The sequence below is a fragment of the Chelon labrosus genome, assembly GCF_963514085.1.
Source record: "Chelon labrosus genome assembly, contig: SCAFFOLD_54, whole genome shotgun sequence".
Lineage (NCBI taxonomy): Eukaryota > Metazoa > Chordata > Actinopteri > Mugiliformes > Mugilidae > Chelon > Chelon labrosus.
In genome coordinates, this window is record NW_028181734.1 from 6,727 (window position 1) to 29,887 (window position 23,161).

Here is a 23,161-nt window from a genome sequence, read left to right on the forward strand (position 1 = left end):
AGGTGAAAACAAATGGATGATCTTCATCGTGCCATTGTCTATAAGAAGATACTTTTAAAAGAAAAGTCAAAGAATGAGGAAAGGAATCTTTAACCTGATGGAGGCCCGTTTAGGCCAAAAAAAAAGACCCACTGTTGACACGATTTAAAATAATAATAATAATTATAATGTTTTTCATATTTAATCTTCATATTTAATCTTAATTTGTCACCTTATTACCTCATTGTGTCAAATATCTCACATTTTTTACTTTGCATGCCAATATTTTAGTGCATTATCTCATACATTTTGCTTTTTTGTTTCGTTATTCTGACTTACTGAGCTGTAAGCGGGCTGTGTATTGACTTTGTTTCCTAATTCTGACAAAGGAAGCAAGACAACAGACTTAGCATGAGTCATTTTATTTTTACATCTGTTTTTTTTTTTTGTTGGAAATGAGCTTCCGTGCATGTCACCATATTTTCACTTTCACCTCCGTATGTTTGCAGACACATACATGTTCATATATTATCAAGGATCTACACGAGTTCAAAGAGCAGATGTGATAACTGATCAAACCAACGCTGAAATGTGCCAAAAATTGGACTGAAAAAAAAACTGGCGCCGCTCCTTCTCTTCACAGCTTTCAGTCAGGCCGACTAAACCTGCCATGATGTCTGTGCAACAACATTTAGGTGTGATTTGAAGTTGGCTTGTATTCGCTCAAGTCGAAACTAAACTGAGACGCTCTGAGATTCTGTTTTTACACAAGTGTGTTGACTGAATTTCACCCAAACACACATGATGCACACCTACATACACACTTTATTATCTTATAAGTAAAATAGATGGGATTGATTATTTGCTTGTTTTTATTACTTCTTGCTATGAATTCTGTTTTTATTTCAGGGAACTGTGCATGGAATTAAACCTTGAGTTGAGTTTTATTTATTTATTTTATTTTATTTTATTTTATTTAGGGGGGTCAGTAACTAAATAAAGGAGACAATTTGAAGAAACAAATAAAGAAAGTGGCTGTGTTTAATTGGCATGGAGCAGGTTCACACTGTCAAGAGGTTGACCTGCATTTGACAGAGAGGAGGAGGAGGAGGAAGAGGAGGAGGTGGGAAATAAACTGCAGCTTGACGTGTCTGTGCGCCAATGGGAAGCCGGGGATGATTCGCACGTTGGCACAATTGGCTTAAAATAAAGACCCACTGCGTCCGAGAAGTTCCAGCAATGATTGGGTGTCGGATTGTGCGTAGGAAATCATCAAGCTGTGTGTTTGATAGCAGCCAGCGGGGGACGGAAGGCGGACGATGCATCAGCAGCATTATGGTGCTTTCAGTTTCCTGCAGTGTTTGTGTGCGGGATTAGCCGCTACTTAGCCTTGTGTGTGAGTGTGTGTGTGTGTGTGCAGCCAGACGCAGGGCGCTCCGAGACGCCAGCCAGCCGCGTCAGGTGGATGCGCCTGCAGTGATCCAGGTCGCCCCTATGGATCGCGTCCATGGATGTCTTCAAACCCGCTTTGGACAATAGTTTGAGTCCCAAGGCGTGCGTTTCCTCGTCGGAAGAAGCAGAGGCAGATGTTTTCCGCTGGCCCACACCGGAGAATGGCTCCAGCGCCGCGCCGGAGGCGGCACCCGTCGCGCAGGGATTCTGGACGGCCGTGTTTGACTATGAGGCGACTGCGGACGACGAGCTCAGCCTTCGGAGGGGGGACCTGGTGGAAGTCCTGTCCAAGGATTCCCTGGTGTCCGGTGATGAGGGCTGGTGGACCGGTATGATAGCGGACCGGGTTGGCATTTTCCCCTCCAATTATGTCAGCAAAGGGAAAGGCATTCCGGAAGAAATAGTACGGGACACCTCAGAGCAGCAGTACTCGGTGCCTCCTCTGCACCGTGAGTATGCCATTGTGCTCCATACCTCTGCTAATGAAATGACTAGATCATTGCACAGGGCTGTAGCGTCTTCCTCGGTCTATTGTTATAGGCTACGGCCGGAGAAAGCCACGCCGAGAGTGCTGTGTCATGGTAGGCGCAGTGCACTCCTGCTGGCCTAGAAACGGGCTGGCAACCGTCCCCACAGCCTCAGCACCATTATCCGTCACACGGCCTGTCAAACAAACTGTCAGTGATGCACCCCGACTCAGTTCTCACATTACAGTGCACAATGTCTGCAGCATCCTCTGCAGAAAACACGTTAAACTGAACTGCACTGGTCTCAGAGGTACATGCAGCATCCTCATTAGATGTGGTATGAACCGTTTTCATGCTGCAGTTGTTATTGTATAGTTTGCAGGAGTGTTTGTGCTGCAGGTGCAGGACAGAAAGAAAAATAATTCAATTGTGTTTGCAGATGAAATAAAGCTTGTGTAGCTAAATGTGCAGCCAAGGCCCCAGTTAGATCCAGTAAGCAGTTAAAAGCAGCTATAGTGCACTGCATTGTGAGAAGCAAAGTGAAAGCACTCTTCCTTCTTGTGTTCATCACTGAACTGCAGCTACAAAACCAGTTCCCCCGCTGCTTCTTCCAAATCTTCCATCTCCATCCGAGGTTCCTAAAGCTGTCGTTTTGAGGCAATAAGACCCAGATTAGTCCAGATTGTCTGGGTGGACCAAAACCCGCTGCCGCCGTCTGTGTTGGCTTTTATCTCTCCATACCGGTGCAGCTGGCCTACTTTCACACACCTGAAATATTCATCAAGGTCAGTCTGCTGCTGCTCCGACTGTTAGCGATCCACAATGTGAGCATTTTCAGACATGCTGCTCACCTTTAATTCAAACACTGCCCTTCTGTAAATGCTTCATCTCTTTCATCCAAGTCAGATTTTAAGACAGATGCTCGCCCCTTGTGTAATAGCAGGAGGGAGACTTCCTGTATTTGGGGCAGCAGGGTGGCTTAGTGCTTTGAGAAAGCATCCTTCAACTGAATGACCTGGTTTTAGATCCCTGTTAGCAAGCATTTGCCTTACCGAAGGGCCCAGCAGCGAATTCAGCTCCAGACGTGCTCACCCTGTCCCCTAATGTCCTTGAATGGGTGTTAGCAAGAATGCAAATGCCCTTTAAAGATCAATATTTTATCAGATGATGCAATTTTGTAATGTTTATCTCTTAAGTATTCATCCTCTTTTCTCCTCAGTCCTGGAGATTGATTTCTCAGAGCTCACCCTGGAAGAAATCATCGGCGTCGGCGGTTTTGGCAAAGTCTACCGCGCAGTGTGGCGGGGCGCAGAGGTGGCGGTGAAGGCGGCGCGGCGGGACCCCGACGAGGACGAGGAGCAGACCCTGGAGAGCGTGCGCCAGGAGGCCAAGCTCTTCGCCATGCTCAACCACCCCAACATCATGGGCCTGCTCGGGGTGTGCCTGCAGGAGCCCAACCTGTGCCTGGTCATGGAGTACGCCCGGGGGGGACCCCTCAACCGGGCCCTCGCCGGGAAGCGGATCCCCCCGTGCACGCTGGTGGACTGGGCCGTGCAGATCGCGCGGGGCATGCTCTACCTCCACAGCCAGGCCATCGTCCCCATTATTCACCGGGACCTCAAGTCCAGCAACAGTAAGATTCCTTCACTCTGCTTTGTATTTCCATCACAGAGTGTTTAAGTTATATCAAAAAACACAGGAAATATACTGATACATGTCCATCACAGTTTCTTTAGGCCTCTTATTTTGTCTGCATCTGCAATTGTCTGTCCATCAAACGTCGATTTGTTGAATCAGCGATAATTACTTATTCACAGCCCTTCTTAGAAGTTATAGACTTAAAAATAATTAAAAACTTTTACCAACTCTCTGGGAGTCTCCTGTAACAGCCTCTGATATAGTTATAAAAGGTCAACAATCAAAATGCCGGACAGGAAGTTTGTTTTTTCCAGGCAGTAATATCATAATCAAGAAAAGTAATAACCTGTTTTCTATGGGATTAAAGGGAAACTACTGTTTTTTACAAGCTGGACCTTATTTCTGGAATAAAATACGGTCGTTTACTCACCCATATAACTTTTGTGTAATTTGTAGTCCTTCAGGAGATAATTAGATCAGCATATATCCATGTAGTGGGAGTGAATGGGGCACCGAAACGCAGCCTCTAAATAACGCATTATCTGCCGTTCATTTCACCAATATTTTGTTATCGTACGCTAGTGCTGTTCCCCGTTGAGTCCGGAGTTACCATCATCCGGTTTCTGTAGATTGACCTACCCCAGATGATTTCTTCTGACCTGGATGATGTCGTGTCTGAGCACTGCGCGCACCCGCGATGGTCGGCTTGTTTACCTGTAATTTGCTACTGCTAGTTTTTTTGCAACATGGCTGAATATTTTTCCGATTCTGAGGTTGTGGACGAACCATAGCACTAGCGTATCATAACAAAATATTGGTGAAATTAACGAGTTTCGCGGCAGATAATGCGTTATTTAGAGGCTGGGTTTCGGTGCCCCAGTCACTCCCACTATATGGATATATGCTGATTGAATTATCTCCCGAAGGACTACAAATTACACAAGAGTTACATGGTTGAGTAAACGACCGTATTTTATGCCAGAAATAAGGTCCAGGTTGTAAAAAAAACACTAGTTCCCCTTTAATCTACAGCCTTGTATTAACCAAAGCCCAACACATATTTACAGTCATTTTGAGGCAGCACAAATTCACTTAATGCACCTTAAAATAAAACAAAAAGACTTTAAGAGGCATCACACCGTGCTCCCCCTGTGTCATCTCCACTAATTGCACATAATCCAGAAATGAGAGCAGAGCGGAGTTTACATCTGTGTTTGTGGAGCGGTTGTAATCTTGCATTTCACCCAACTGGATCCCCCTAAATCCCAAGCCTATTACCGAGGATTTGCCCGGCGCTCTGCCCCCCCCAGTCTCCCTATTGGAGGCTTGGGCAACGCTTGCAGCCAGCTCCGTGGGTGCCATTGGCCCATTCTGTTGTGATCAGCTCAGGCGCTTCACTTCTAATAGGCTGCTTTCAAAGCGTTAAAGTCAGCCTAACTGGTTGCCATCCCGGGCTCTGAGGGGAAAACCCGCGCCCTCTTTACAGCAGAGGAGCAGAGCAGGACAGGACAGGACGCCTTAGACATTTATGCAAGAGTTTGAAAATCCCCAGTGACCGTGTTTTCATGTTGACCAGTTCTTTGCTGGGTCCAGACTAATAAGCAGTTACAGACGTGATAACTGAGTTTACGGTGATAAGTTATTTGGTGGCAATGTTATACAGTGCAGCCCCCAAAATGTATAGTTTATTTTCTCAACACATTGCAGACAAGAGCTTTGCCACTTAACAGTTTCGGTTAAATGTCTGGTCCATGGTCGTTAAAACTCAACTACAGAACCTGGAATTTTGTACAGATGTTCAGGCTCCCCAGAGGATGAATCCTAGTGTTTACTGAGGATCTCCTCACATTTCCTTTGTGCTTTTTTTTGTGAAATATCTTTACATTGTGTGGTTCGGTGCAGACATTCGTACCGCCCTTGGGACAAATTAAAAAGAGCTTTGATGAGTCCACAACTAGAGGGTCAAAATTTCCTGGTCGTTTTCTGGTACGTCGGTTTCGGCACAACACTTTGGTGCTAATTAGCGAAGGTTAGCGTGGCAAACTATGATGGAGCACATGGAAAAGATTACAAGATTTTGTCATTAGGAGCTTGTTAGCATGCTAATGTTAGCGTTTATCTCAAAGCAGGCCCACATTAGAGTAGAAATTAGGTCGTATTTTACTTCTATTTGATTCACATTAATTTGGGAAGTCTCCCGTGAGCCTCTTTTTATATCCATCAGGCCTTTTGTGCAGAAGGAAGTGAAGTTGTTGAGTGTACTTGGAGCGGCGGGTAGCCACACTCAGGCTGCTTTTCTCAAGGTGGATGCCGAGGGGAATGCGATGCTCACTCACCCACCCACCCTCGCACGTTTCTTCCTGTTATTGTAGTTTGCGGCAGTTTGCATTTATCTCAAAGCATTGCTGTGTTGCAGTGCAGCCTCTCACAGAGCTGCCATAATAGATGTAGAGTCTTAGATGTGTTGCTAAATGGAATTAAATCTAAAAGCCCGTGCGTATTGGTGTTCAGCACTTTACTCCTCCCGGCGAAAAAGAAGAGTCAGATGAAGTCCTTGACCGTACTCAACCTGATCAAAACCTGAAACGTTGGAATAAAAATCAGTTTTCATAACACGCCATTTAGAAATCCAAACAGTTTAATCCACGAGGGCTTTTGTTCCTTGCAGTTTCGTTTACCACCGCTGCGGTTTCGCTTTCACATGACATGCCATTTTGGAGATGCTCTTTTATCTGGAGCGCCGTGCATTAGAGTGAGTGCACGACTGGCCCCCGGGGGTCGTTTGTTTCACGCTGCACCTCCTCAGCTGCAGGATTTGCTTGAGCCACATGTTAGGGTTTGAACTGCCTCCGTAGCATTAGAGCCACATGAGCGCCACATGAAGGGCTGAGGCGCTTGATGTGTGCACCACAGCCTGCAAGACACACCCTCTCCGTTGGGCACGGCCACAGCAGATGGCCTGGCATTGTGGAGCTGAATGGGGGGAAAAAGAGAGAGAGCATGTGGTTAGAAGGAGCCCTGCTTTGCTGGTGCATGTTGGGAACGGGATGTTTTTTTGGAGTCTATTAGAGAAAATGGGTGCGTCGCAACAGGTTCTTGTAGTTTAACTGTACTATCAGTGTTTGTCTGAGCTGACCAGTAGCATTGATCCAGGGTTGGTGTTTCTCATCCCTGCTTCTCCGGTGTTGTATTCTGCTCACTGTCTCTTGCTTTCTCTGTTTGTTTTCTCTTTTTCTCTTCTCCAATCCTTTCATCACGGCCTCCCATCTACCGCACCCTGTTTTGTTCACCCATCGTTTGTCTGATTTTTTTGCATTGTGTTCTGTTGCGGGGCTCCTCCTCCTGCTGCTCCTACCTTTCCCAACATTTAAACTCCTGATTATAATTATCTGAAACCTTTCTTTATTATTATTTTTTACGTTAACCGCCCACCCACCCGCCGCCAATCTGCTCAAATCCCCTCCCCTCCACATCCTCCAACATCCCCTCCCCGTTCCTCCCGACAAAATCCCCATCATCACTTCCCCCCGCTCAAACTCCCCCACCCAGTCTTAATCCTCGAGAGGGTTGAGATGGAAGACCTCAGCAACAAGACTCTGAAGATCACGGACTTCGGCCTGGCCCGAGAGTGGCACCGCACCACCAAGATGAGCGCCGCCGGCACCTACGCCTGGATGGCCCCCGAGGTCATCCGCTCGTCCACGTTCTCCAAGGGTAGCGACGTGTGGAGGTGGGCAGAGGAGAGGGGGAAAGTTACGGCGGTTGGAAAAAAGTGAAACGGTTAAACCACATACACATAACGAACAGGTTGAGAGCTGGCAGCAGTTGCCGTGGTAACGAAGCACAGGCTGACACGTGGCGGGGAAAAAGAACATGATGTTGAGTTACATGAGGACGGTTCAAAACTGGAGTACTTAACTATAAATATACACAAAACGATTGCTTTATGTCCTAAAAGATTTCAGAGTAATATCGTATTTATCCAGAGTAATGTACTATTAAGGCTGTGCTAAAAGAACAGCTGGTATCCAGAAAAGGAACAATAAACAGAACATGATTTGATAAGGACAGCATTTATTTAAAAGATGACGCATTTAAAGGTTTTACTAAACTCACTGACTTGATATTAAACTTGACTCAGTGAGTAGGTGGACTGTGCGACCTGTTGCATATGAAATGCTTCAGTTTCAAGGCAAACTATACTGTAACACTTTGTGCAAACGTTTTAATTCAATTATATATAAAATATATAGTGAATAGAAATCTACATATAGGATAGATTCTGCAGAAGCATAACTCATAACTGCTCATAACTGCTTGATAAACTTCCATATTGATTGCGCCAGTAGAAATGTACAACGATCAGCCACAACATTATGACCACCGACAGTAGAAGAAAATAATATTGACCATCTTGTGACAGTTCAGTGTTCTGCTGGGAAGCTTTTGGACCTGGCATTCATTGGTGTGGATGTTACTTAGACATGTAGCACCCACCTAGACCAGACCAGACACCCCCCCACCCCGTAGCAATGACACTCCTTGATGGCAGCAGCCATCTGTAGCAGAATGCAGCCTGACACAGGCACACACAAAAACGCTTTAGGAACAACTAAAAAAACAACATGAAGAACAGCACAAGGTGTTGACCTGGCCTCCAAATTCACTAGATCCCAAACTGATCAAGTATCTGTGGGATGATCCACAGAGGCCACTCCCCTCAAAAGCCCCCCCTCTAACAACGTTCTGTTGCCAGACACCACAGGACACCCTCAGAAGGCCCATGTCCATTCTCTGATGAGACACGACTGTTTTGGAGGCAACAAGGGAGACCTACACAATAATAGGAAGGTGGTCATAATCTTATGCCTGATCGGTGTAGATGGTTTTAGCTCCTAAGACATGAGACTTTCATGATCTTCAATAAAGCAAGTAAAATATTTTGGGGTTTTTGGACCAATGGTTGTACCAAAGTGACAATCTAAAGACCTTTCAGACCCATGAATAATCAGCAGAATAATGGGTTAACGTACCATACTTTGAACTGAAATGAATCAGAATTGGTTTTGTAAGACCCCGTGACTATCTAATGTACAGTAGGTGTGTAGTTCACGTGAGATTCATTTTCACTGTCCTGCTTTGATCTTGTGAGGTTTACAGTTTGTTTGCTTTCCCGCCACGCGCCATTATTCTGCTTTTCCTTCTCTGATAATCTGCTCTGTTGTCCTTACGCATGCCACAGCATTAACTGTCCGGCCTTTCTATTCCTGACCGAGTGCAGGGTTTCCCCCTAAAACAGGATTAAAGCGCGATCAGTGCGGGAACGGAGGGCGGCGAGTTTTAACAGTAATGAGAGGAAGATGGATGTCCTCAGGAGTGCTGACCAGAGCGGGGAATTGTCTGGTCTCCCTGATCGATTTTTACTTTTTCCAAAGGATTACAAAGGTTTATTTTGCTCTGTTTAGTTGCTGTACCAGTGGATACAGCGTGCGCCAGATGTGTTGGAAGACCAGTCTGGGTCTGTTATAGGTTATCCCCATTTGTAATGATTTTATATGAGCAGATTAACACACCATAGAGAAGCTCTAATCCTCACCCGCTTCTGGTTCGTTGGTCATTTACCCGTATATCACTGTGCATTAGTCACACGGATCTGTCGGCCGCGGCACCATTCTGTTGACATTTTCTTATTTTGACCTTTTCTGTCTCACCTTGACATGATTAGGCTGCAAAATAGTGCCACACTAAATCCCTTTTGGGCTTTTATTCAAATAAAATGGGTTTGCTGAACATCCTGCTTAACATTCATATATTCAGACACAACCTTTGTCTTCACAACTAGGCATGGTTCGAGTGTTTTTGCACCTACGTTAAAAGCGCCTCTTCTTTCAGGAGGATATTGTAGAAGCGTGGCTTGGGGGTGTTTAAGGTGTAAATCCAAATCGTATTTATGAATATTGGTTTTCCTTTATTTGTTTTCAAAGTTATGGCGTGCTGCTGTGGGAGCTGCTGACTGGAGAAGTGCCATTTCGGGGTATCGACTGTCTCGCGGTGGCTTACGGAGTGGCAATGAACAAACTGGCTTTGCCCATTCCCTCCACCTGTCCCGAGCCCTTTGCGCGCCTCATGGAGGGTAAGGGAATAAAATCATTTTCTGCTTAAAGTCAAGTGTTGTCCTCCAAATTCATTGGTAGCAGGATACGAGAGCCTCATGCAAAAACGTTGCACAGGTGGTAGTTAATGTTCCTTGGCATTTGTTTGCAAAATTCAGATGAGTAACTGCAGGATGCTTGCGTGCAGCAGAAAATATAGCTGACATGCATCAAATAACCAAACTGAATATCGTATTAGTTTCTGGAACTGTTTGAAGGGTTGGAAATTGTTTTTGCTGATGGCAAAATTGGCCCACGTTTCTGAGGCGGTTTGTCATCTTTCGCCGCAGAATGCTGGAGCTCAGACCCTCACTCTCGGCCGCAGTTCACGACCGTCCTGGACCAGCTGACGGCCATCGAGGAGTCGGGCTTCTTTGAAATGCCAGAGGCGTCCTTCCACTCTCTGCAGGACGACTGGAAGCTGGAGATCCAGGAAATGTTTGATCAGCTGAGGACCAAGGAAAAGGTAAACACATGTAAATAATATTATTTTAACCGCAGCCTCCTCTTTGCTGTCGTTCACATGATTCAGCGGTTTTCATTTCTAATCTCCTTTCCAGGAGCTGCGATCGTGGGAAGAGGAGCTGACACAAGCAGCTCTGCAGCAGAAGTGTCAGGAGGAGGCGTTGCGGAGGCGCGAGCAGGAGCTGGCCGAGCGGGAGATCCACATCCTGGAGCGAGAGCTCAACATCATCATTCACCAGCTCTACCAGGAAAAGCCTCACGTGGAGAGCAGGCAGGGGAAGTTCCGCCGCAACCGCCTTAAACTCAAGGATGGGAACAGGATCAGCTTGCCTTCAGGTGCGGCCAACAAACTGAGGTGCTACAATGTGGGTCAGAGCTGTATTATAGCTGAGCTAACAGATCCTAAGGGCTCAGTTACAGCTAAATAATATCATTTTATAGACTCTGACTGCATAATACTGTTTGCTTAACTGACTATTTAAACTAAATAGTCAAGGAAACTGTTTAAAAATGTGATGATCTTTGTGACCTTTGGCAGTATTCCTCAAAACATGTGTGGTCAGGGCGGCTTTTATTTTTCTGATTTGGTGAAGGGGGAAGTTTAAGTCTTCAGAAGTGTAGCTGGATGTGTGAAGAAAGTTGAATTTGTAGCACCAGAGTGTAGCTGTGGGAGAAGGTTGGTCTTAAATCTCTCCGTTGTGAGCTGATTACGCTCCAGCAAGGATCTGCCAGGCGAATCTGATCGTCGTGGGCAGAACAGAATGGCTCTGATTGGTTGGAAAACTATCCACTTGTGAGCAGAGGTATTTTTTTCTCTCTGTCGGCTGACACACTCCCCATAATGATGTCCTAATTGCGTGTTACTATCCTCATATTCTGGTAAGAATTGAGTGTGGCTACGGCGAGCTAACCGCTCTACCACGTCTGATTTATGCGCTAAAGGCTACAAGTTTGAAAAAGAAAACAAATGTGGAGGTGTGGAGTTAGATGGGTGTGAGCTTCCTGGACCGCTGTGGCCCGGTCCTCATCTCTGATTGGTTGCTAGCAGCTGAAGGTGACGCTGGTTGCTGCTAGCATAAAACAATAGGCGCGTTCGACTTCATGCAGATCTGTGCAGATCTGACTTGACGTGATGCATGCTGGGTTGTTCTGCTCATAGACCTCGAATATGATTGGTTAAAATGAACTTGTTCGACCCAGCATGCATCACGTCAAGTCAGATCTGCACAGATCTGCGTGAAGTCGAACGCGCCTAATGAAACTTCTGACTGAACTGTTGACAATAGAGTTGCACTCTGGGTAATGTAGGCATTGAGTTTTGACAAGATATCTCTGTTGCTTCTGATCCTTTTGGAATAGGATATATAAAAAAGTTTTGTCTATTTGTACATTAATAATAAACAAAACTGTATTTTATGAGTATTTATATGTATTTTATTGACAACCTATGTTGCATCTTTAAAGTGTTCAGTGTTTAATAGACTGGATAAAACTAATGGATCTTCCATTAGTAAGAAATGACGAGAGGAAAAGATGAGTTAGATCACGTCATGTTGGCAAATACGGGAACTTTATGGCATAGACAGAAGAAGCTATTCTGGAGCGCGACGCGCTTCTAGCTTGACTCATACTCATAGCATCAACAGTGATGCTAAATTGGAAGCTAATGTGCGTCTGTGTGAATCCTTTGTTTAGATTTTCAGCACAAAATCACAGTGCAGGCCTCTCCTTCACATGACCGGCGGAAGAGTTTGCTCAGCAGCAGTTCCAGCCCTCCGAGTAGTCCTCCGATGCTGCCTCGCCTGAGAGCCATCCAGCGTAAGCTCAATAAACAACCTGTGGCCACTGACAGGAGAAGTAAATAACGTTGACCATCTTGTGACAATACAGTGTTCTGCTGGGAAACTTTTGGACCTGGCATTCATTGGTGTGGATGTTACTTAGACATGTAGCACCCACCTAGACCAGACCAGACACCCCCACCCCATAGCAATGACACTCCTTGATGGCAGCAGCCATCCCCAGCAGGATGCAGCCTGACACAGGCACAAAAACGGTTTGAAGAACAGCACAAGGTGTTGACCTGGCCTCCAAATTCACTAGATCCCAAACTGATCAAGTATCTGTGGGATGGTCCCTACCCTCAAAGCCCCCCCCCCCACTAACAACACTATGTTGCCAGACAGCACAGGACACCCTCAGAAGGCCCATGTCCATTCTCTGATGAGTCACAAGGTGGTCATAGGATGTCTAAATTCACTATGTTCATTATTCTTTACAAGCCATCTAATTTAGCCTTTGATATTCTCTCCTAATAATATCTTGTGTTGCAGTCACTCCAGGAGAGGGGTGTACAGCCTGGGGTCGCAACACGGGGTTCCAGCTGGATGACGAGGAGAGTGAGAGGAAGGGGTCCAGGAAGAAGGGTAGAACCCGTGGCGGATGTGGGCCGTACAGGGAGCACAGCGCTGATGCCAGGTGAGCAGACCAGAAATAAAATCTGGTCTGTTTAGTGAGGTTGTTTTTGTAATACACGAATCATGGTCTCTTAGAAAATAAAAAAAAATCCTTCCTTCCTTCCCCTCAGTGTCAAGCCCCCCCACGAGGGCAGCAGACAGCGATCCTGCAGCGCCCCGAACCTTCGCAGATCCCCGAGACACAGTCCAGCAGTGCCTGGAGTGCCGAGCCTTGTGGAGATGGGTAAGCGGGGGCCGGCTTAGCGGATCTGTTTTGTCTGGCATGTGTACACTCCACATGATGATACAGAGAACAGCTGGAGCTCAGAGGTGGCAAACAGCCTGGAAGACACGGAAGGGCAAAACTTACTGAGTGAGATGCTTGGTTCCCACATGGCTGTTAGTGGTTGACCTGGGAGACTCAGAAATGCATGTCTGCAGCTGTTTGAGCGTAAACAAGCTGTTGGAGAGCAGGGATCATGCTCTCTCAGCGAGCTAAATTTGGATGGATGGAATTCAAGTAGCTATTTGACAGTAAGCCTCAAATCTGTTTATGTTTTAGAAGAATTATAACAACATACAGGAGACTGTGCAATATAAATGTTGCCTGTTAATATGTCTAGTTTGATTTGTTGAGTTTTTGTTTCAGTGTGATAAAATGATGGTCCTGTTTTCAGAAAACGAAGACTGCTGCTTCACTACTGAGCCAGGAGAAGCTCCTGGTCAGTCCTACCTCTGCGTTCCTTTCAACAAGGAGGCCCACACTTCTGCAGCCGCTGAGGACGACGGAGACGAGTACTGCATCAGCAGCCAGGTGCCAGGAACCCCCCCATGCAGGAGGAGCCCAGCCGGGGGCCGGCGTTCTGAGCTGGTCCTGCTAGGCTGCGGCGCTCTGCTGGCGGCCGTCGGGCTGGGCTGCAACCTGCTAACTCTGGCCCAGCCGGAGGAGAGCATCAAATCACGATGGGAGGGCTTCTTCCACAGGACAGGAGGCCAGAGGAGAAGCACCAGCCCCCAGACTCGCAGACTGTTCCGGCGGGAAAGCCCGCTGAAACCCTCGGCGCCCTCACTACCTGAGCGAGGCTTGCCCTCCACGTATACGCTGCTGTCCTTATCCTCTGTTTCTGACTGCAACTCCACCCGCTCGCTGCTGCGCACGGACAGCGAGGAGCTGCTGGTCTGTCGCCCCGCCTCGCCGCCGGCGAAGCACCATCTTCCCCCTCCCCTCTCGCACCATCAAGCTACCCCCATCAACCCGCTGGTCAACACCCACCTTGAGAGCTTCAAGCGTAACCCCCGCCAGTCCCTCACCCCCACGCACGTTCCCTCTGCCCCCACTTCCTCGCGTAGCTTGCGGCGAACGCCATCAGACGGAGCCATCAAGAAGAGCTGCCCTACTAATAATCTGGAGCCGTTGCCAGAAAAGACAGCGTTGGAGAACACAGGTAAAGTCCTGATTTGTAAGTACTGGACTTGATTCCTTCTGAATTGTGTGGTCCACCACTTTGACTTACTGAAATATCTCAACAACTCTAAGATGAACTGCTTTGAAATACACGAGTGCATAGTACTATGGCCTAGATTTGGACATGAGCGGTTTCCAGTGAAATGAACAAAGGTTACGACATATTTTTATAAAAGTTGGTAAAGACATTCCCTTCACTGCTTTCTGTAGCTAAACAGCCTGAAGCCTCGTCCACATGTGAAGAGATTCATCTCTTTGTAGCCGGCAGTTGGTTACTAGTAGATGTCCCTAGATTTTGTTGCCCTGGTAACCCTCTAGTATACACCAATCAGGCATAACATTATGACCACCTTGTGCCTCCAAAACAGTTGTGACCCATCAGAGAATGGACATGGGCCTTCTGAGGGTGTCCTGTGGTGTCTGGCAACACAGTGTTGTTAGTGGGGGGGCCTTTTAGGGGAGGGGCCTCTTTGGATCATCCCACAGATACTTGATCAGTTTGGGATCTAGTGAATTTGGAGGCCAGGTCAACACCTTGTGCTGTTCTTCATGTTTTTTTAGTTGTTCCTAAAGCATTTTTTGTGCTGGGGATGGCTGCTGCCATCAAGGAGTGTCATTGCTATGGGGTGGGGGTGCCTGGTCTGGTCTAGGTGGGTGCTACATGTCTAAGTAACATCCACACCGATGAATGCCAGGTCCAAAAGTTTCCCAGCAGAACATTGAATTGTCACAAGATGGTCAATGTTATTCACTTCTCCCGTCAGTGGTCATAATGTTATGCATGATTGGTGTGCTCATAGTGTATGGTCAGAACTAGCTCTTCTCGCCGTCTCCAAGCTATATTTGAAAAGAAAATGTGATCCACGTTCTATCTGGGTTAACGGGACGCTCCAAGCCTGCCAATCAGCATGGGGGCTTTGGTGGTAGGAATCAAAGTTGTGAAAGGTGCTTCCTCACCCAAAACAACTGGGCCCTCAAAGTTGCTCCAGTTTGGTACCTGCCTGCTTCTCAGCACCAAATATGTTTCACCCATCTTCGGTTCGTCTCTTGTCTCTTGACTGATATTTAATAAATGATTGGCTAACCTATCGTAGCGTTGTGTTTCCTCCAACTGTTGATCTCCTGTATTTTGAATTTTGCTGGAACAGGCGTCTTCAGAGGTTTAAAAGAAGACTGTCCTGAAGTCCCTCGGCTCCCCGATCCAAACATAGTGTTCCCCCCGACGCCGCGCCGCCGCTGTGCTCCCGAACGCCCCAAAACCCTGGACTTTGTGGCCCGGCCTCGGCCCTCGCCACGAGCACGCTGTGAAGTGTTTTGGGCAGAAGCGAGGCCCAGGGGAAACGGACAGACACTCGGTAATGGAGAGTCCCCCGCCCACACTTCCAGCACAGAGACTCCGCCCACTGTAGAGTTTGGCAGAGACCCGACGGTGCTGCCCACCCCCATGGAAGCCCCGACGCCCTACACGCCCCGCAGGAACGAAAACCTGCTGGATCAGTTGGACGAGGGACAGTGTCGGGACGGAACAGTCCCCCTCTGCAGACCAGAGGTCAGCCTTCCCAAAGACTCACCTTACCGCTTCAAACCGGGATTCTGGTCCTAACTCAGCCGGACCTTTCACCGGTCCGACCCAAGGAGGGACTGCACCTGCTGTTAGCCTTTGGATTGTCACAAGTCTGGGTCACTTAGTTCTTGTAAATTGAATTTGCTCACTGTTCTCCATCTAAACATTGTTACCAAATTACAAGAAGACATCTGTTGTGATTATTTCATCATTCTGACATATGTTTGTAATCCCACCGTAAAAAGCATTATGAAAAATTTGACCCGGATCTGGTTGTTAATGCATTTAAATATTCAGAAATCCTGGGCATGAACTGATGAGCGCCTTTATCGCAGAACGGCATCGTTACTTTCACAAAGCTTTACATATTTTTCTCGAGTTCAAGATTGTGCATTTAATGAAGTGCACTTTTGGAGAGCATCATGAATGTAAAGCTTCAGGTTTTGTTTGTTTTTTTTTCCATTGTCAAAAAACTTTGTCATCACTCTGTGACAGCATTGCGTTTACTTGATTGTTTATCTGTGTAGCTCCGTGTGCTTGTGGTGGACCACCCGTCACCACCGATCACATCTACAGAGAAGTATCCCAGAAACGGGGAAGCTGTTGTATAATAGGAGCACTTCTTTGCATTAGCAACCTTTATCGAGACCTGTTATGGTGAACTGTACTATAAAGGAGAACGTCACCACTGCTTGGGCTGAAATTGGGACTGAAACACTGTCAGAAAGAAACAACCAGTATTTCAAAGAACGCATTCATGCTTTATCTTGAAAAAACTAAAAAGGGAACTCTGTGAATTGTCTGCCTCATAAATTATTGATGAGTGGGGTGAATTTTGTTTTTAGGTTATGTGAGCAACAAACTGCATGAGCCCCGGTGGCGTGTGGATGTTCACTCCTGATTATTTATATTTGTACTGATTTATTTCGTTGTATTTATGAATTCATTTATTTTTATAATTCATGTTATTTGCCTTGATTTTTTTTTTTTGACACTTGTTTTTGTGTTTCTCTGCATTTGCACAAATCATCCGGTTCCTTTTTCAGTTAATTTCCGTCCGCTTCACTGCACATTGAATTCAGGGAAAAGACCAAGTTTGGCTTTTATTAATCTGATGGGCATCGCTCGTTATTTTCTGTCACTTTAAGGACTAAATAATTGATTGAGTAATTGAGGAAATGATGGACAAGTAATCAGAAAAATGTCAAAAAAATAGATTTTACAGAGCTAAATGCATGTAAAAATGGTTGTACACATGATTTTGTGTCCATATTTTGGGTCTTGAATATTATTTTTAGATAATTTTCTGATTGTTTTAACCTGCTACAATATTAGTGGAGGACGAATTTACTCTGCTTCTGCCAGAGGTGAAATCCTGCCCATCAACTGTTAGCCCAGCAGGTTTAAAAAGAAAATAAAGACAATAATTGGAAAATAATTTATAGAAATACTGTCTGACTTGTCTTAATGCCTGATTTTCTCAATTTATTTTCAAATGTTAAGTGACCTCTGATATTTGGTCTGTCTTTATCCTAAGTGTGACCCGTCATACATGTAAATGTGAATGCTTTTTCTCTGAGGACTGTGCAGAATGTGATCATGCTCAATGTACAAACACAGTATTTCAACTACCGGTGCTAGTTGATACGAAGCCGAGGTGTTATTATCTGTCTGAAACGTTACCACGAATAAGCTGAACTTATGTTGCTACTGGACTTTGTTCAGGTTGGGAATAATACTGTTACTGACTGACTTGTATTTGCACTGGAACACACTGATTTGAGTAAAAATCATAGTAAACAATCCAGCTGGTTCAGCATTTCTTTTGTGAGGCTTTGCATTTCTACATTTAACTGCATCAGTAGATGTGAGACGTGTTGCGCATATGAATCCACCGAGATTTAAAGGCATTAGCGTCACATTTGAGTCCCAACTCAAAGCCAGGAATATTTTCAGCAAAGTTGTTTCTAGTTTCAGAGAAAAAATTATTTAAGTTGGCAACTGTCTCCCATCCAGTTACCAGCAGGCTGCTATCTTGGATTAAGACTGCAACTTAAACTAAAACATCATTTAATTTTACTTATTTAAAAAAAAAGGATTTCAAACATTGCAAGTTACTACAACAGTTACTGTTGTTAACTGTGACTTAACTGGAGCAACTGCTACCACATGAAGGCAATAAACTGGAGGCAAAGTTAGCTTCTCACTAGCTAATCTTAATAGAGCATTTCAAAGCTAGCCAATTAACTTAAAAGAGCATTCACCTATGATTTAGATGTAATGAATGCTAACTACAGGCAAGGTTGGCTGTTAGCTAGCAAGTGAACTTAATAGCCTTTAAAAAGCTTAAGGAGCTTTGAAAAGCTGTGATTCAGAAGTAACTAATGCTAACACATAAAGACACAAATTGGAGCCAAAATTTGCCACTAGCTAGCTTGTGAACGTGTGAGTGTTTAAAAGACTGAAATAGTTGTAATGCTACTACGCAAATGGTACAAACCGGAAACCAACTTCAGCAGCTAACTAGCTAATGAACTTAATAAAGCATTTAAAAAGCTCAAGATTCGTGATTCAGGGGTAACTAATGCTAACTCAGAAGGGGCACAAACTGAAGTAAAAAATATAGTTACTAGCTAGCCTGTGAATTTAAAGCTAAAGAGCTGTGATATAGGTGTAATACATGTGAGACAGAACCAGATATAAAGTTAGCTGCTAACTAGCTAACAAACTTAATAGAGCATTTAAAAAGCTAAACGGCTGCTTCTGATTTAACTAATACACAAGAGGGGTACGATCTTGAATCCAATTTAGCTGCTAACGCGCCAGTGAACGTTGTAGACAATTTAAAATAGCTTAAGAGCTGTGATCCAGGTGTAACTAATGCTAGCATGTGAGGGGCACATATTGGGGACAAAATTAGCTGCTAGCTTGCTGGTGAGCTTAACAGAACTTTTAAAAAGCTAAAAAGCTGTGATTCAGGTTTAAGTACGATTAATTAATTCCTAGCAGACAAAGTTAGAAGAGACCATCAAGAATGGGACATTCATCCTCTATCTCAGTTTAAATGGTGGTAATACTACATACTAGTTCAACCTCTACATTTAGATAATTGCTCCATAACTAACCAGGTTTATACCAAGTCTTCAATGGCAAAGAGTAAGATATAAACTTCTTCCATCAGCTATTCTTCAATAACTTATTTGATCTTATAAGGACAATAAAAATGAAAAAATCCATGGCTGCAGTACAGCAAAAACTACTTCAACCAATAGACAAGTTTATTACACCCATACTTTTACAGTAAACACATGGTATTTTGCGGATACAGTAAATGCTGTAAATGAAGTGCTTTGTTTTGGCATTAATAAACACAAATAGCTTGCCTCTCCATTATATTTTCTTGTGACATTATAAAGTTAGCCTATTTACATTTTGTGATATGTCTCTTAAGTTCATACTACAATTAGCAACCATGTGCTCTTGAATGCATTCTGAGTTAAGACACCTACTTACTGAAAGCACCTTGATTTCAGATATAATCAAGAGTATAAAAAATTGTGACTTTTGTCATAATTTCAAAATCAAAGTATGGCGACAGAAGTGTAGGAGGTTGTTACTCGCTTACTCCATGGCATTCAAAAGACATCTTGTGCGAGGGCAGGTGCTAATTTACAGTGACACTCGCCTGCCGTCATGCTGGATTCACTCAGTGCGCCTTGTTGCTCCTGTCTCTATCACAAGTGTTGGCCTGTATGTGCAATGTTTGGACTGGCAGTGCATCAGTTTTGTAATCTTTAAAACATCCTCTGGATTGATTTATACTAAATAAGTTTGGTGGTTTAGAGACAGAAACTCAATTTCTGGTACAATAAAAAAGAAAATACACACACACACTTCAAGCACACAACAGTGAAGTTCAATCACGTAACTGGCAACCGGATGCTGTGCAAGGCAAAAGCAAACAAACATCGTTTCACACCAAGACCCCTGACTCATGGTGTTTAAGGTCTGGGTGGCACACAGCAGGGCTGATATTTATGACGAGTGAGAAGTCATGAGACAGCCAGCGCTTATGTCGCCTCTTTCTTTTCCCTTTGGGCATTCCGGCGAATCTTCATCTCTGTCAGCTGGATGTAGCGGATGACATTGGTGTCTGGAAAACAAAGAGAGGAAAAGGCTGATTTATTTCCTGCGTGGACGGGAAACGGTGCATCAGTGTGTGCATAAATCTTCCACTCAAACTAAAGTGTGTGAGGTACATGGAAAAAAAAATAGTAAAGCAGGAAGTAAGTTTGCAGGAACTGCACAGGCCTGTTTAATCTATGAGAGACTTGATCATTCAAGGTACAAATACATACACTGTATAATCCTTTTGTCTGACTTTACAGACGTTTGCTGTGTTACTTTTTTCAGTGTGGTGTGGCTTGATTGCTGTACACATATTCAGATTGTCCAAGTGGTGCTAAAAAACGTTTTACACAATGCTTTCTAAGAGATCTGAAACAGCATGATGAAAGCAGCCCCACAGGGTTAATTTCCCTCTCCAGACGTTATAGCATTAGAATCTTACGTAATCCGGTCAACATTACTGGAACCCGCTCTCGATATTTGTGCACAAAGTCTGTTTACTAACAATCACAAGCCTGCTGTTTCCTTCCTATCCTGCAGTAGTCCCTCGCGTTTTCACGCTTGGATTCATTACCTGACTTCTTTGACTACCTGAACACCTGTTTCCAGTCTCCTAATGAGCTCCCCTTGATATATAGCTTCTGTCTGCCCAGTTCCCCCGAGTATCTCTCAGGCAATGTTACAAGAAACACAATTTTTGTATTTCACATAAGAAAAAGCACATGTCAGCCTGTCCCTGAACCCAACGTGATGCCTTCAGGTGCATCAATTTATGCTTACTTACACAAAAACAGAGCAAAGCAAAGCTGCCTTCATATGTGTGCAGCTGGAACCTGTTTCTTTTTGTATTTTTAGCTTAGCTTATTCATCATAGATTGCTATAGATACTGACTTGACAATTAATCAGTCTCTTGAAGGATTCCCAGTCTAATCCAGATGTTATACGAGAGTCCCTGCCATTTACAGTTGTGCAGGTTTTCCATGGAAGGAAAACAAGCTTTATTTAGTCTGTGTCAGCGCTGACCTGACGGCTCCTGTTTGTGTGACTCCTTCAGGTAGTACAGGGCCTTCTGGAAGTCTCCTAGGTGGTAATAGGCCACTCCGGATCGGTACAGGGCCTTGAAGTTCTTTCCTTCCTTGTGGAGCACTTTCAGACAATATTCCTTCACTCGTTCGTAGTTCACCAGCTCCATTTGCAAAAGGCAAGCTAGGAAGGGGAATGAGAAAGAGAGGAAGGGTGAGGAAGAGTCTATTGATAACACTGCATGAGCTAATTTTGGGATTTTATTCTTTAACTGAAGTAGTAATGTCTTTACAGGCACACAAACACAGTGGATGGTTTAGATAAATTCCTAATAAAAGGCAAATGTAATGATTGATTTAATAAGGGGTGCATCCACATAAAGTGGAAATCAAAAGAAAAGTGAGGGGGATTGTGGGGTAAGTCCGAGAATGACTCATACTGGTTATGAATCATTCATGCTCTGGAGTATTCCCTGAATCTAATCTAAAAAAAACAGCCCAGTGTAATGAATGTGCATCTGTGTGAAATGTGTCTCCTACCAGCCAAGCTGTTGTAACACTCCAGCTCTGCATTCTCCATTGCTCCTTTCTGCTCATCTGTCAGCGTGGTGGACTTGCTGATGGTGGGCAGGAGGGGGGACGGAGACTTGGAGCTGGCGTCCGGATCCCCCAGCACCCTGCACAGCCCCTTAATCTCCAGCAGAGCGCGGTGGTACTTGCCAATCGCCTCTCGGTACTTCTTATCCTTGTAGCACTGGGTGCCTTGGCACTTAAAGTCCAACGCCCGCCTCACGACGTCGGCTGGCTCGTTGTGGGATGGCTGTTTCAGCATCGACCCACCATGATGCCTCTGCTGCTGGAGCTGCTGCTGCTGCTGCTGATGGTATCTGGTATCCTTGGTCCGGCTGCTGCTGCTGTTGGGAGGCTGAGCGCACTGCTGGAGCCTCGGGGAGCCGCCGGCGTTGTCGCTGAGGCTGCCTCTGCCACCGTCCATCCTGCCGTCGTGGCCAGCCTTGATCACGCTCATTTTCGACGTTATTATATAATAGCTGCCCTAACGCCCGGCTGTAAATTAGCTGGGGATCTCGTTTTTTTTTTTCACTGCATCCTCTCGGATCTGGTCGCGTATTCGCCCTGTCAGTGTCGCAGCTACGTCTTCTCTGTGCGCAACCCTGCGAGATGCGCGCTCCTTCGTTGCATCCAGTTCTCGTATTTTTCAACCTCAGACGAGCCGATTGGTCGATAAATACAAGGCCAGCGGTCCCATGGGGGGCCACCAGCAGGAAGAGAAGGTCTAATTTCATTATCAGTTTGTCCGGACATAATTTCACCATCAGTTTCAAACTGGACTGGGTGAAAACAAAAGCATATGTGTGAAATTGTATAAAAACTCTTATATTTTAAAACTATTATAACCCAAATGCCATGAACGTCTAGGATTTTTTTGTGTAAAGGCTAAACGACATAATATGTCATTAATAATATTAATGACTTCGCTCATTTGGTGATTGAATTATTTTCTTCAACTAACGAGCTTAATTAAATGAGCACTTGATGACAGTAAATGTAAACCCCGTCCTTCCTCTTCAGTATTTCTCTCAGTCATCTTTATGTCAGACTGGAGGAATGCAGTCATCCCTACACAGATGAATCAGATAAAGATCATCCATCTCGTCCTCTTCCCTCGACCGTTTTGCGCAGCCACTTTAAGCAGACTCATGACAGATGCAGCCCATAATGACAGGCAATGATGTCATTCAAACCGGGGTTTGTGCGGGGTAATGCTGTTATGAGTCTCCCTCTTCCATTCTCTCTCTCTCTCTCTGAGCGGGTAGGGAATAAGGTCGTCTCGTTTTCGCTGGCACAAGAGCTTCTCGTTTTTGACATTTCATCGGCAGCAATCGGGAGTGCGCGTCGGGTGGTTTATTCCCGCACATCCATCTGTCCTGTCACCCTGGCAGGGCGCTGAACTCAGCTGTCTGGGTGTGTCTCTGGAATTTCAGCTCTCTGGAACAAATGTTGCAGATCACATATAAAGACCATAACAGCCAGCGTGTTAAATAGGCTATGTGGGAAATGAAAAAAACTGAAGTCTGATTGTATAATCAGTTGCCTTTAACTGGGATCTCCTACACTTGTCAACAATTATACATACACATACAATAAGATACTTCTCTCTCCAATATATATTTATATATATATATATATATATATTAACCCTCTGTTAAGAGTTTGTATGCAAGTAGGGATAGAATATTACCAGATTAGCCACGAATATGTATATAATTTACAATAGTGATAACATTTTGAATTATCTTGTTTGAAGAATAAAACGATAAACTAGCTAGATTAACACACTGCCTGTTTCTCTC

At 45.0% G+C, this 23,161-nt stretch overlaps 2 protein-coding genes across 2 annotated transcripts; one reads left to right on the forward strand and one right to left on the reverse strand.

Annotated features, from left to right (window-relative positions):
* The first annotated feature begins 1,045 nt into the window (after window positions 1–1,045).
* Window positions 1,046–16,572, forward strand: map3k9 (mitogen-activated protein kinase kinase kinase 9). Its single transcript, XM_084575182.1, has 11 exons — window positions 1,046–1,880; window positions 3,118–3,531; window positions 7,086–7,266; window positions 9,521–9,669; window positions 9,979–10,154; window positions 10,249–10,489; window positions 11,849–11,971; window positions 12,487–12,631; window positions 12,741–12,853; window positions 13,287–14,054; window positions 15,223–16,572. Exons 1-11 carry the CDS (start codon window positions 1,487–1,489, stop codon window positions 15,675–15,677), a joined length of 3,159 nt encoding a protein of 1,052 aa, XP_084431308.1. The 5' UTR covers window positions 1,046–1,486; the 3' UTR covers window positions 15,678–16,572.
* A 3,062-nt stretch (window positions 16,573–19,634) lies between these two features.
* ttc9 (tetratricopeptide repeat domain 9) lies at window positions 19,635–22,052 on the reverse strand. Its single transcript, XM_084575163.1, has 3 exons — window positions 21,330–22,052; window positions 20,791–20,973; window positions 19,635–19,791 (listed from the first exon to the last, which is right to left on the reverse strand). The coding sequence occupies exons 1-3, from the start codon at window positions 21,814–21,816 to the stop codon at window positions 19,709–19,711; spliced, it is 753 nt and encodes a 250-aa protein (XP_084431289.1). The 5' UTR covers window positions 21,817–22,052; the 3' UTR covers window positions 19,635–19,708.
* Between the last annotated feature and the right edge of the window lie 1,109 nt (window positions 22,053–23,161).

What these genes read in the sequence shown, in the direction of transcription:
- map3k9 (XM_084575182.1), top strand. Translation starts at nt 1,487, where the DNA reads ATGGATGTCTTCAAACCCGCTTTGGACAATAGTTTGAGTCCCAAGGCG. An exon ending in CTCGGTGCCTCCTCTGCACC is followed by an intron (nt 1,881 to 3,117) that starts GTGAGTATGCCA and finishes TTTTCTCCTCAG; the next exon opens with TCCTGGAGATTGATTTCTCA. An exon ending in GAGCACAGCGCTGATGCCAG is followed by an intron (nt 12,632 to 12,740) that starts GTGAGCAGACCA and finishes CCTTCCCCTCAG; the next exon opens with TGTCAAGCCCCCCCACGAGG.
- ttc9 (XM_084575163.1), bottom strand. Translation starts at nt 21,816, where the DNA reads ATGAGCGTGATCAAGGCTGGCCACGACGGCAGGATGGACGGTGGCAGA. An exon ending in GTGTTACAACAGCTTGGCTG is followed by an intron (nt 20,974 to 21,329) that starts GTAGGAGACACA and finishes TCCCCTTCCTAG; the next exon opens with CTTGCCTTTTGCAAATGGAG. An exon ending in ACACAAACAGGAGCCGTCAG is followed by an intron (nt 19,792 to 20,790) that starts GTCAGCGCTGAC and finishes TTTGTTTTCCAG; the next exon opens with ACACCAATGTCATCCGCTAC.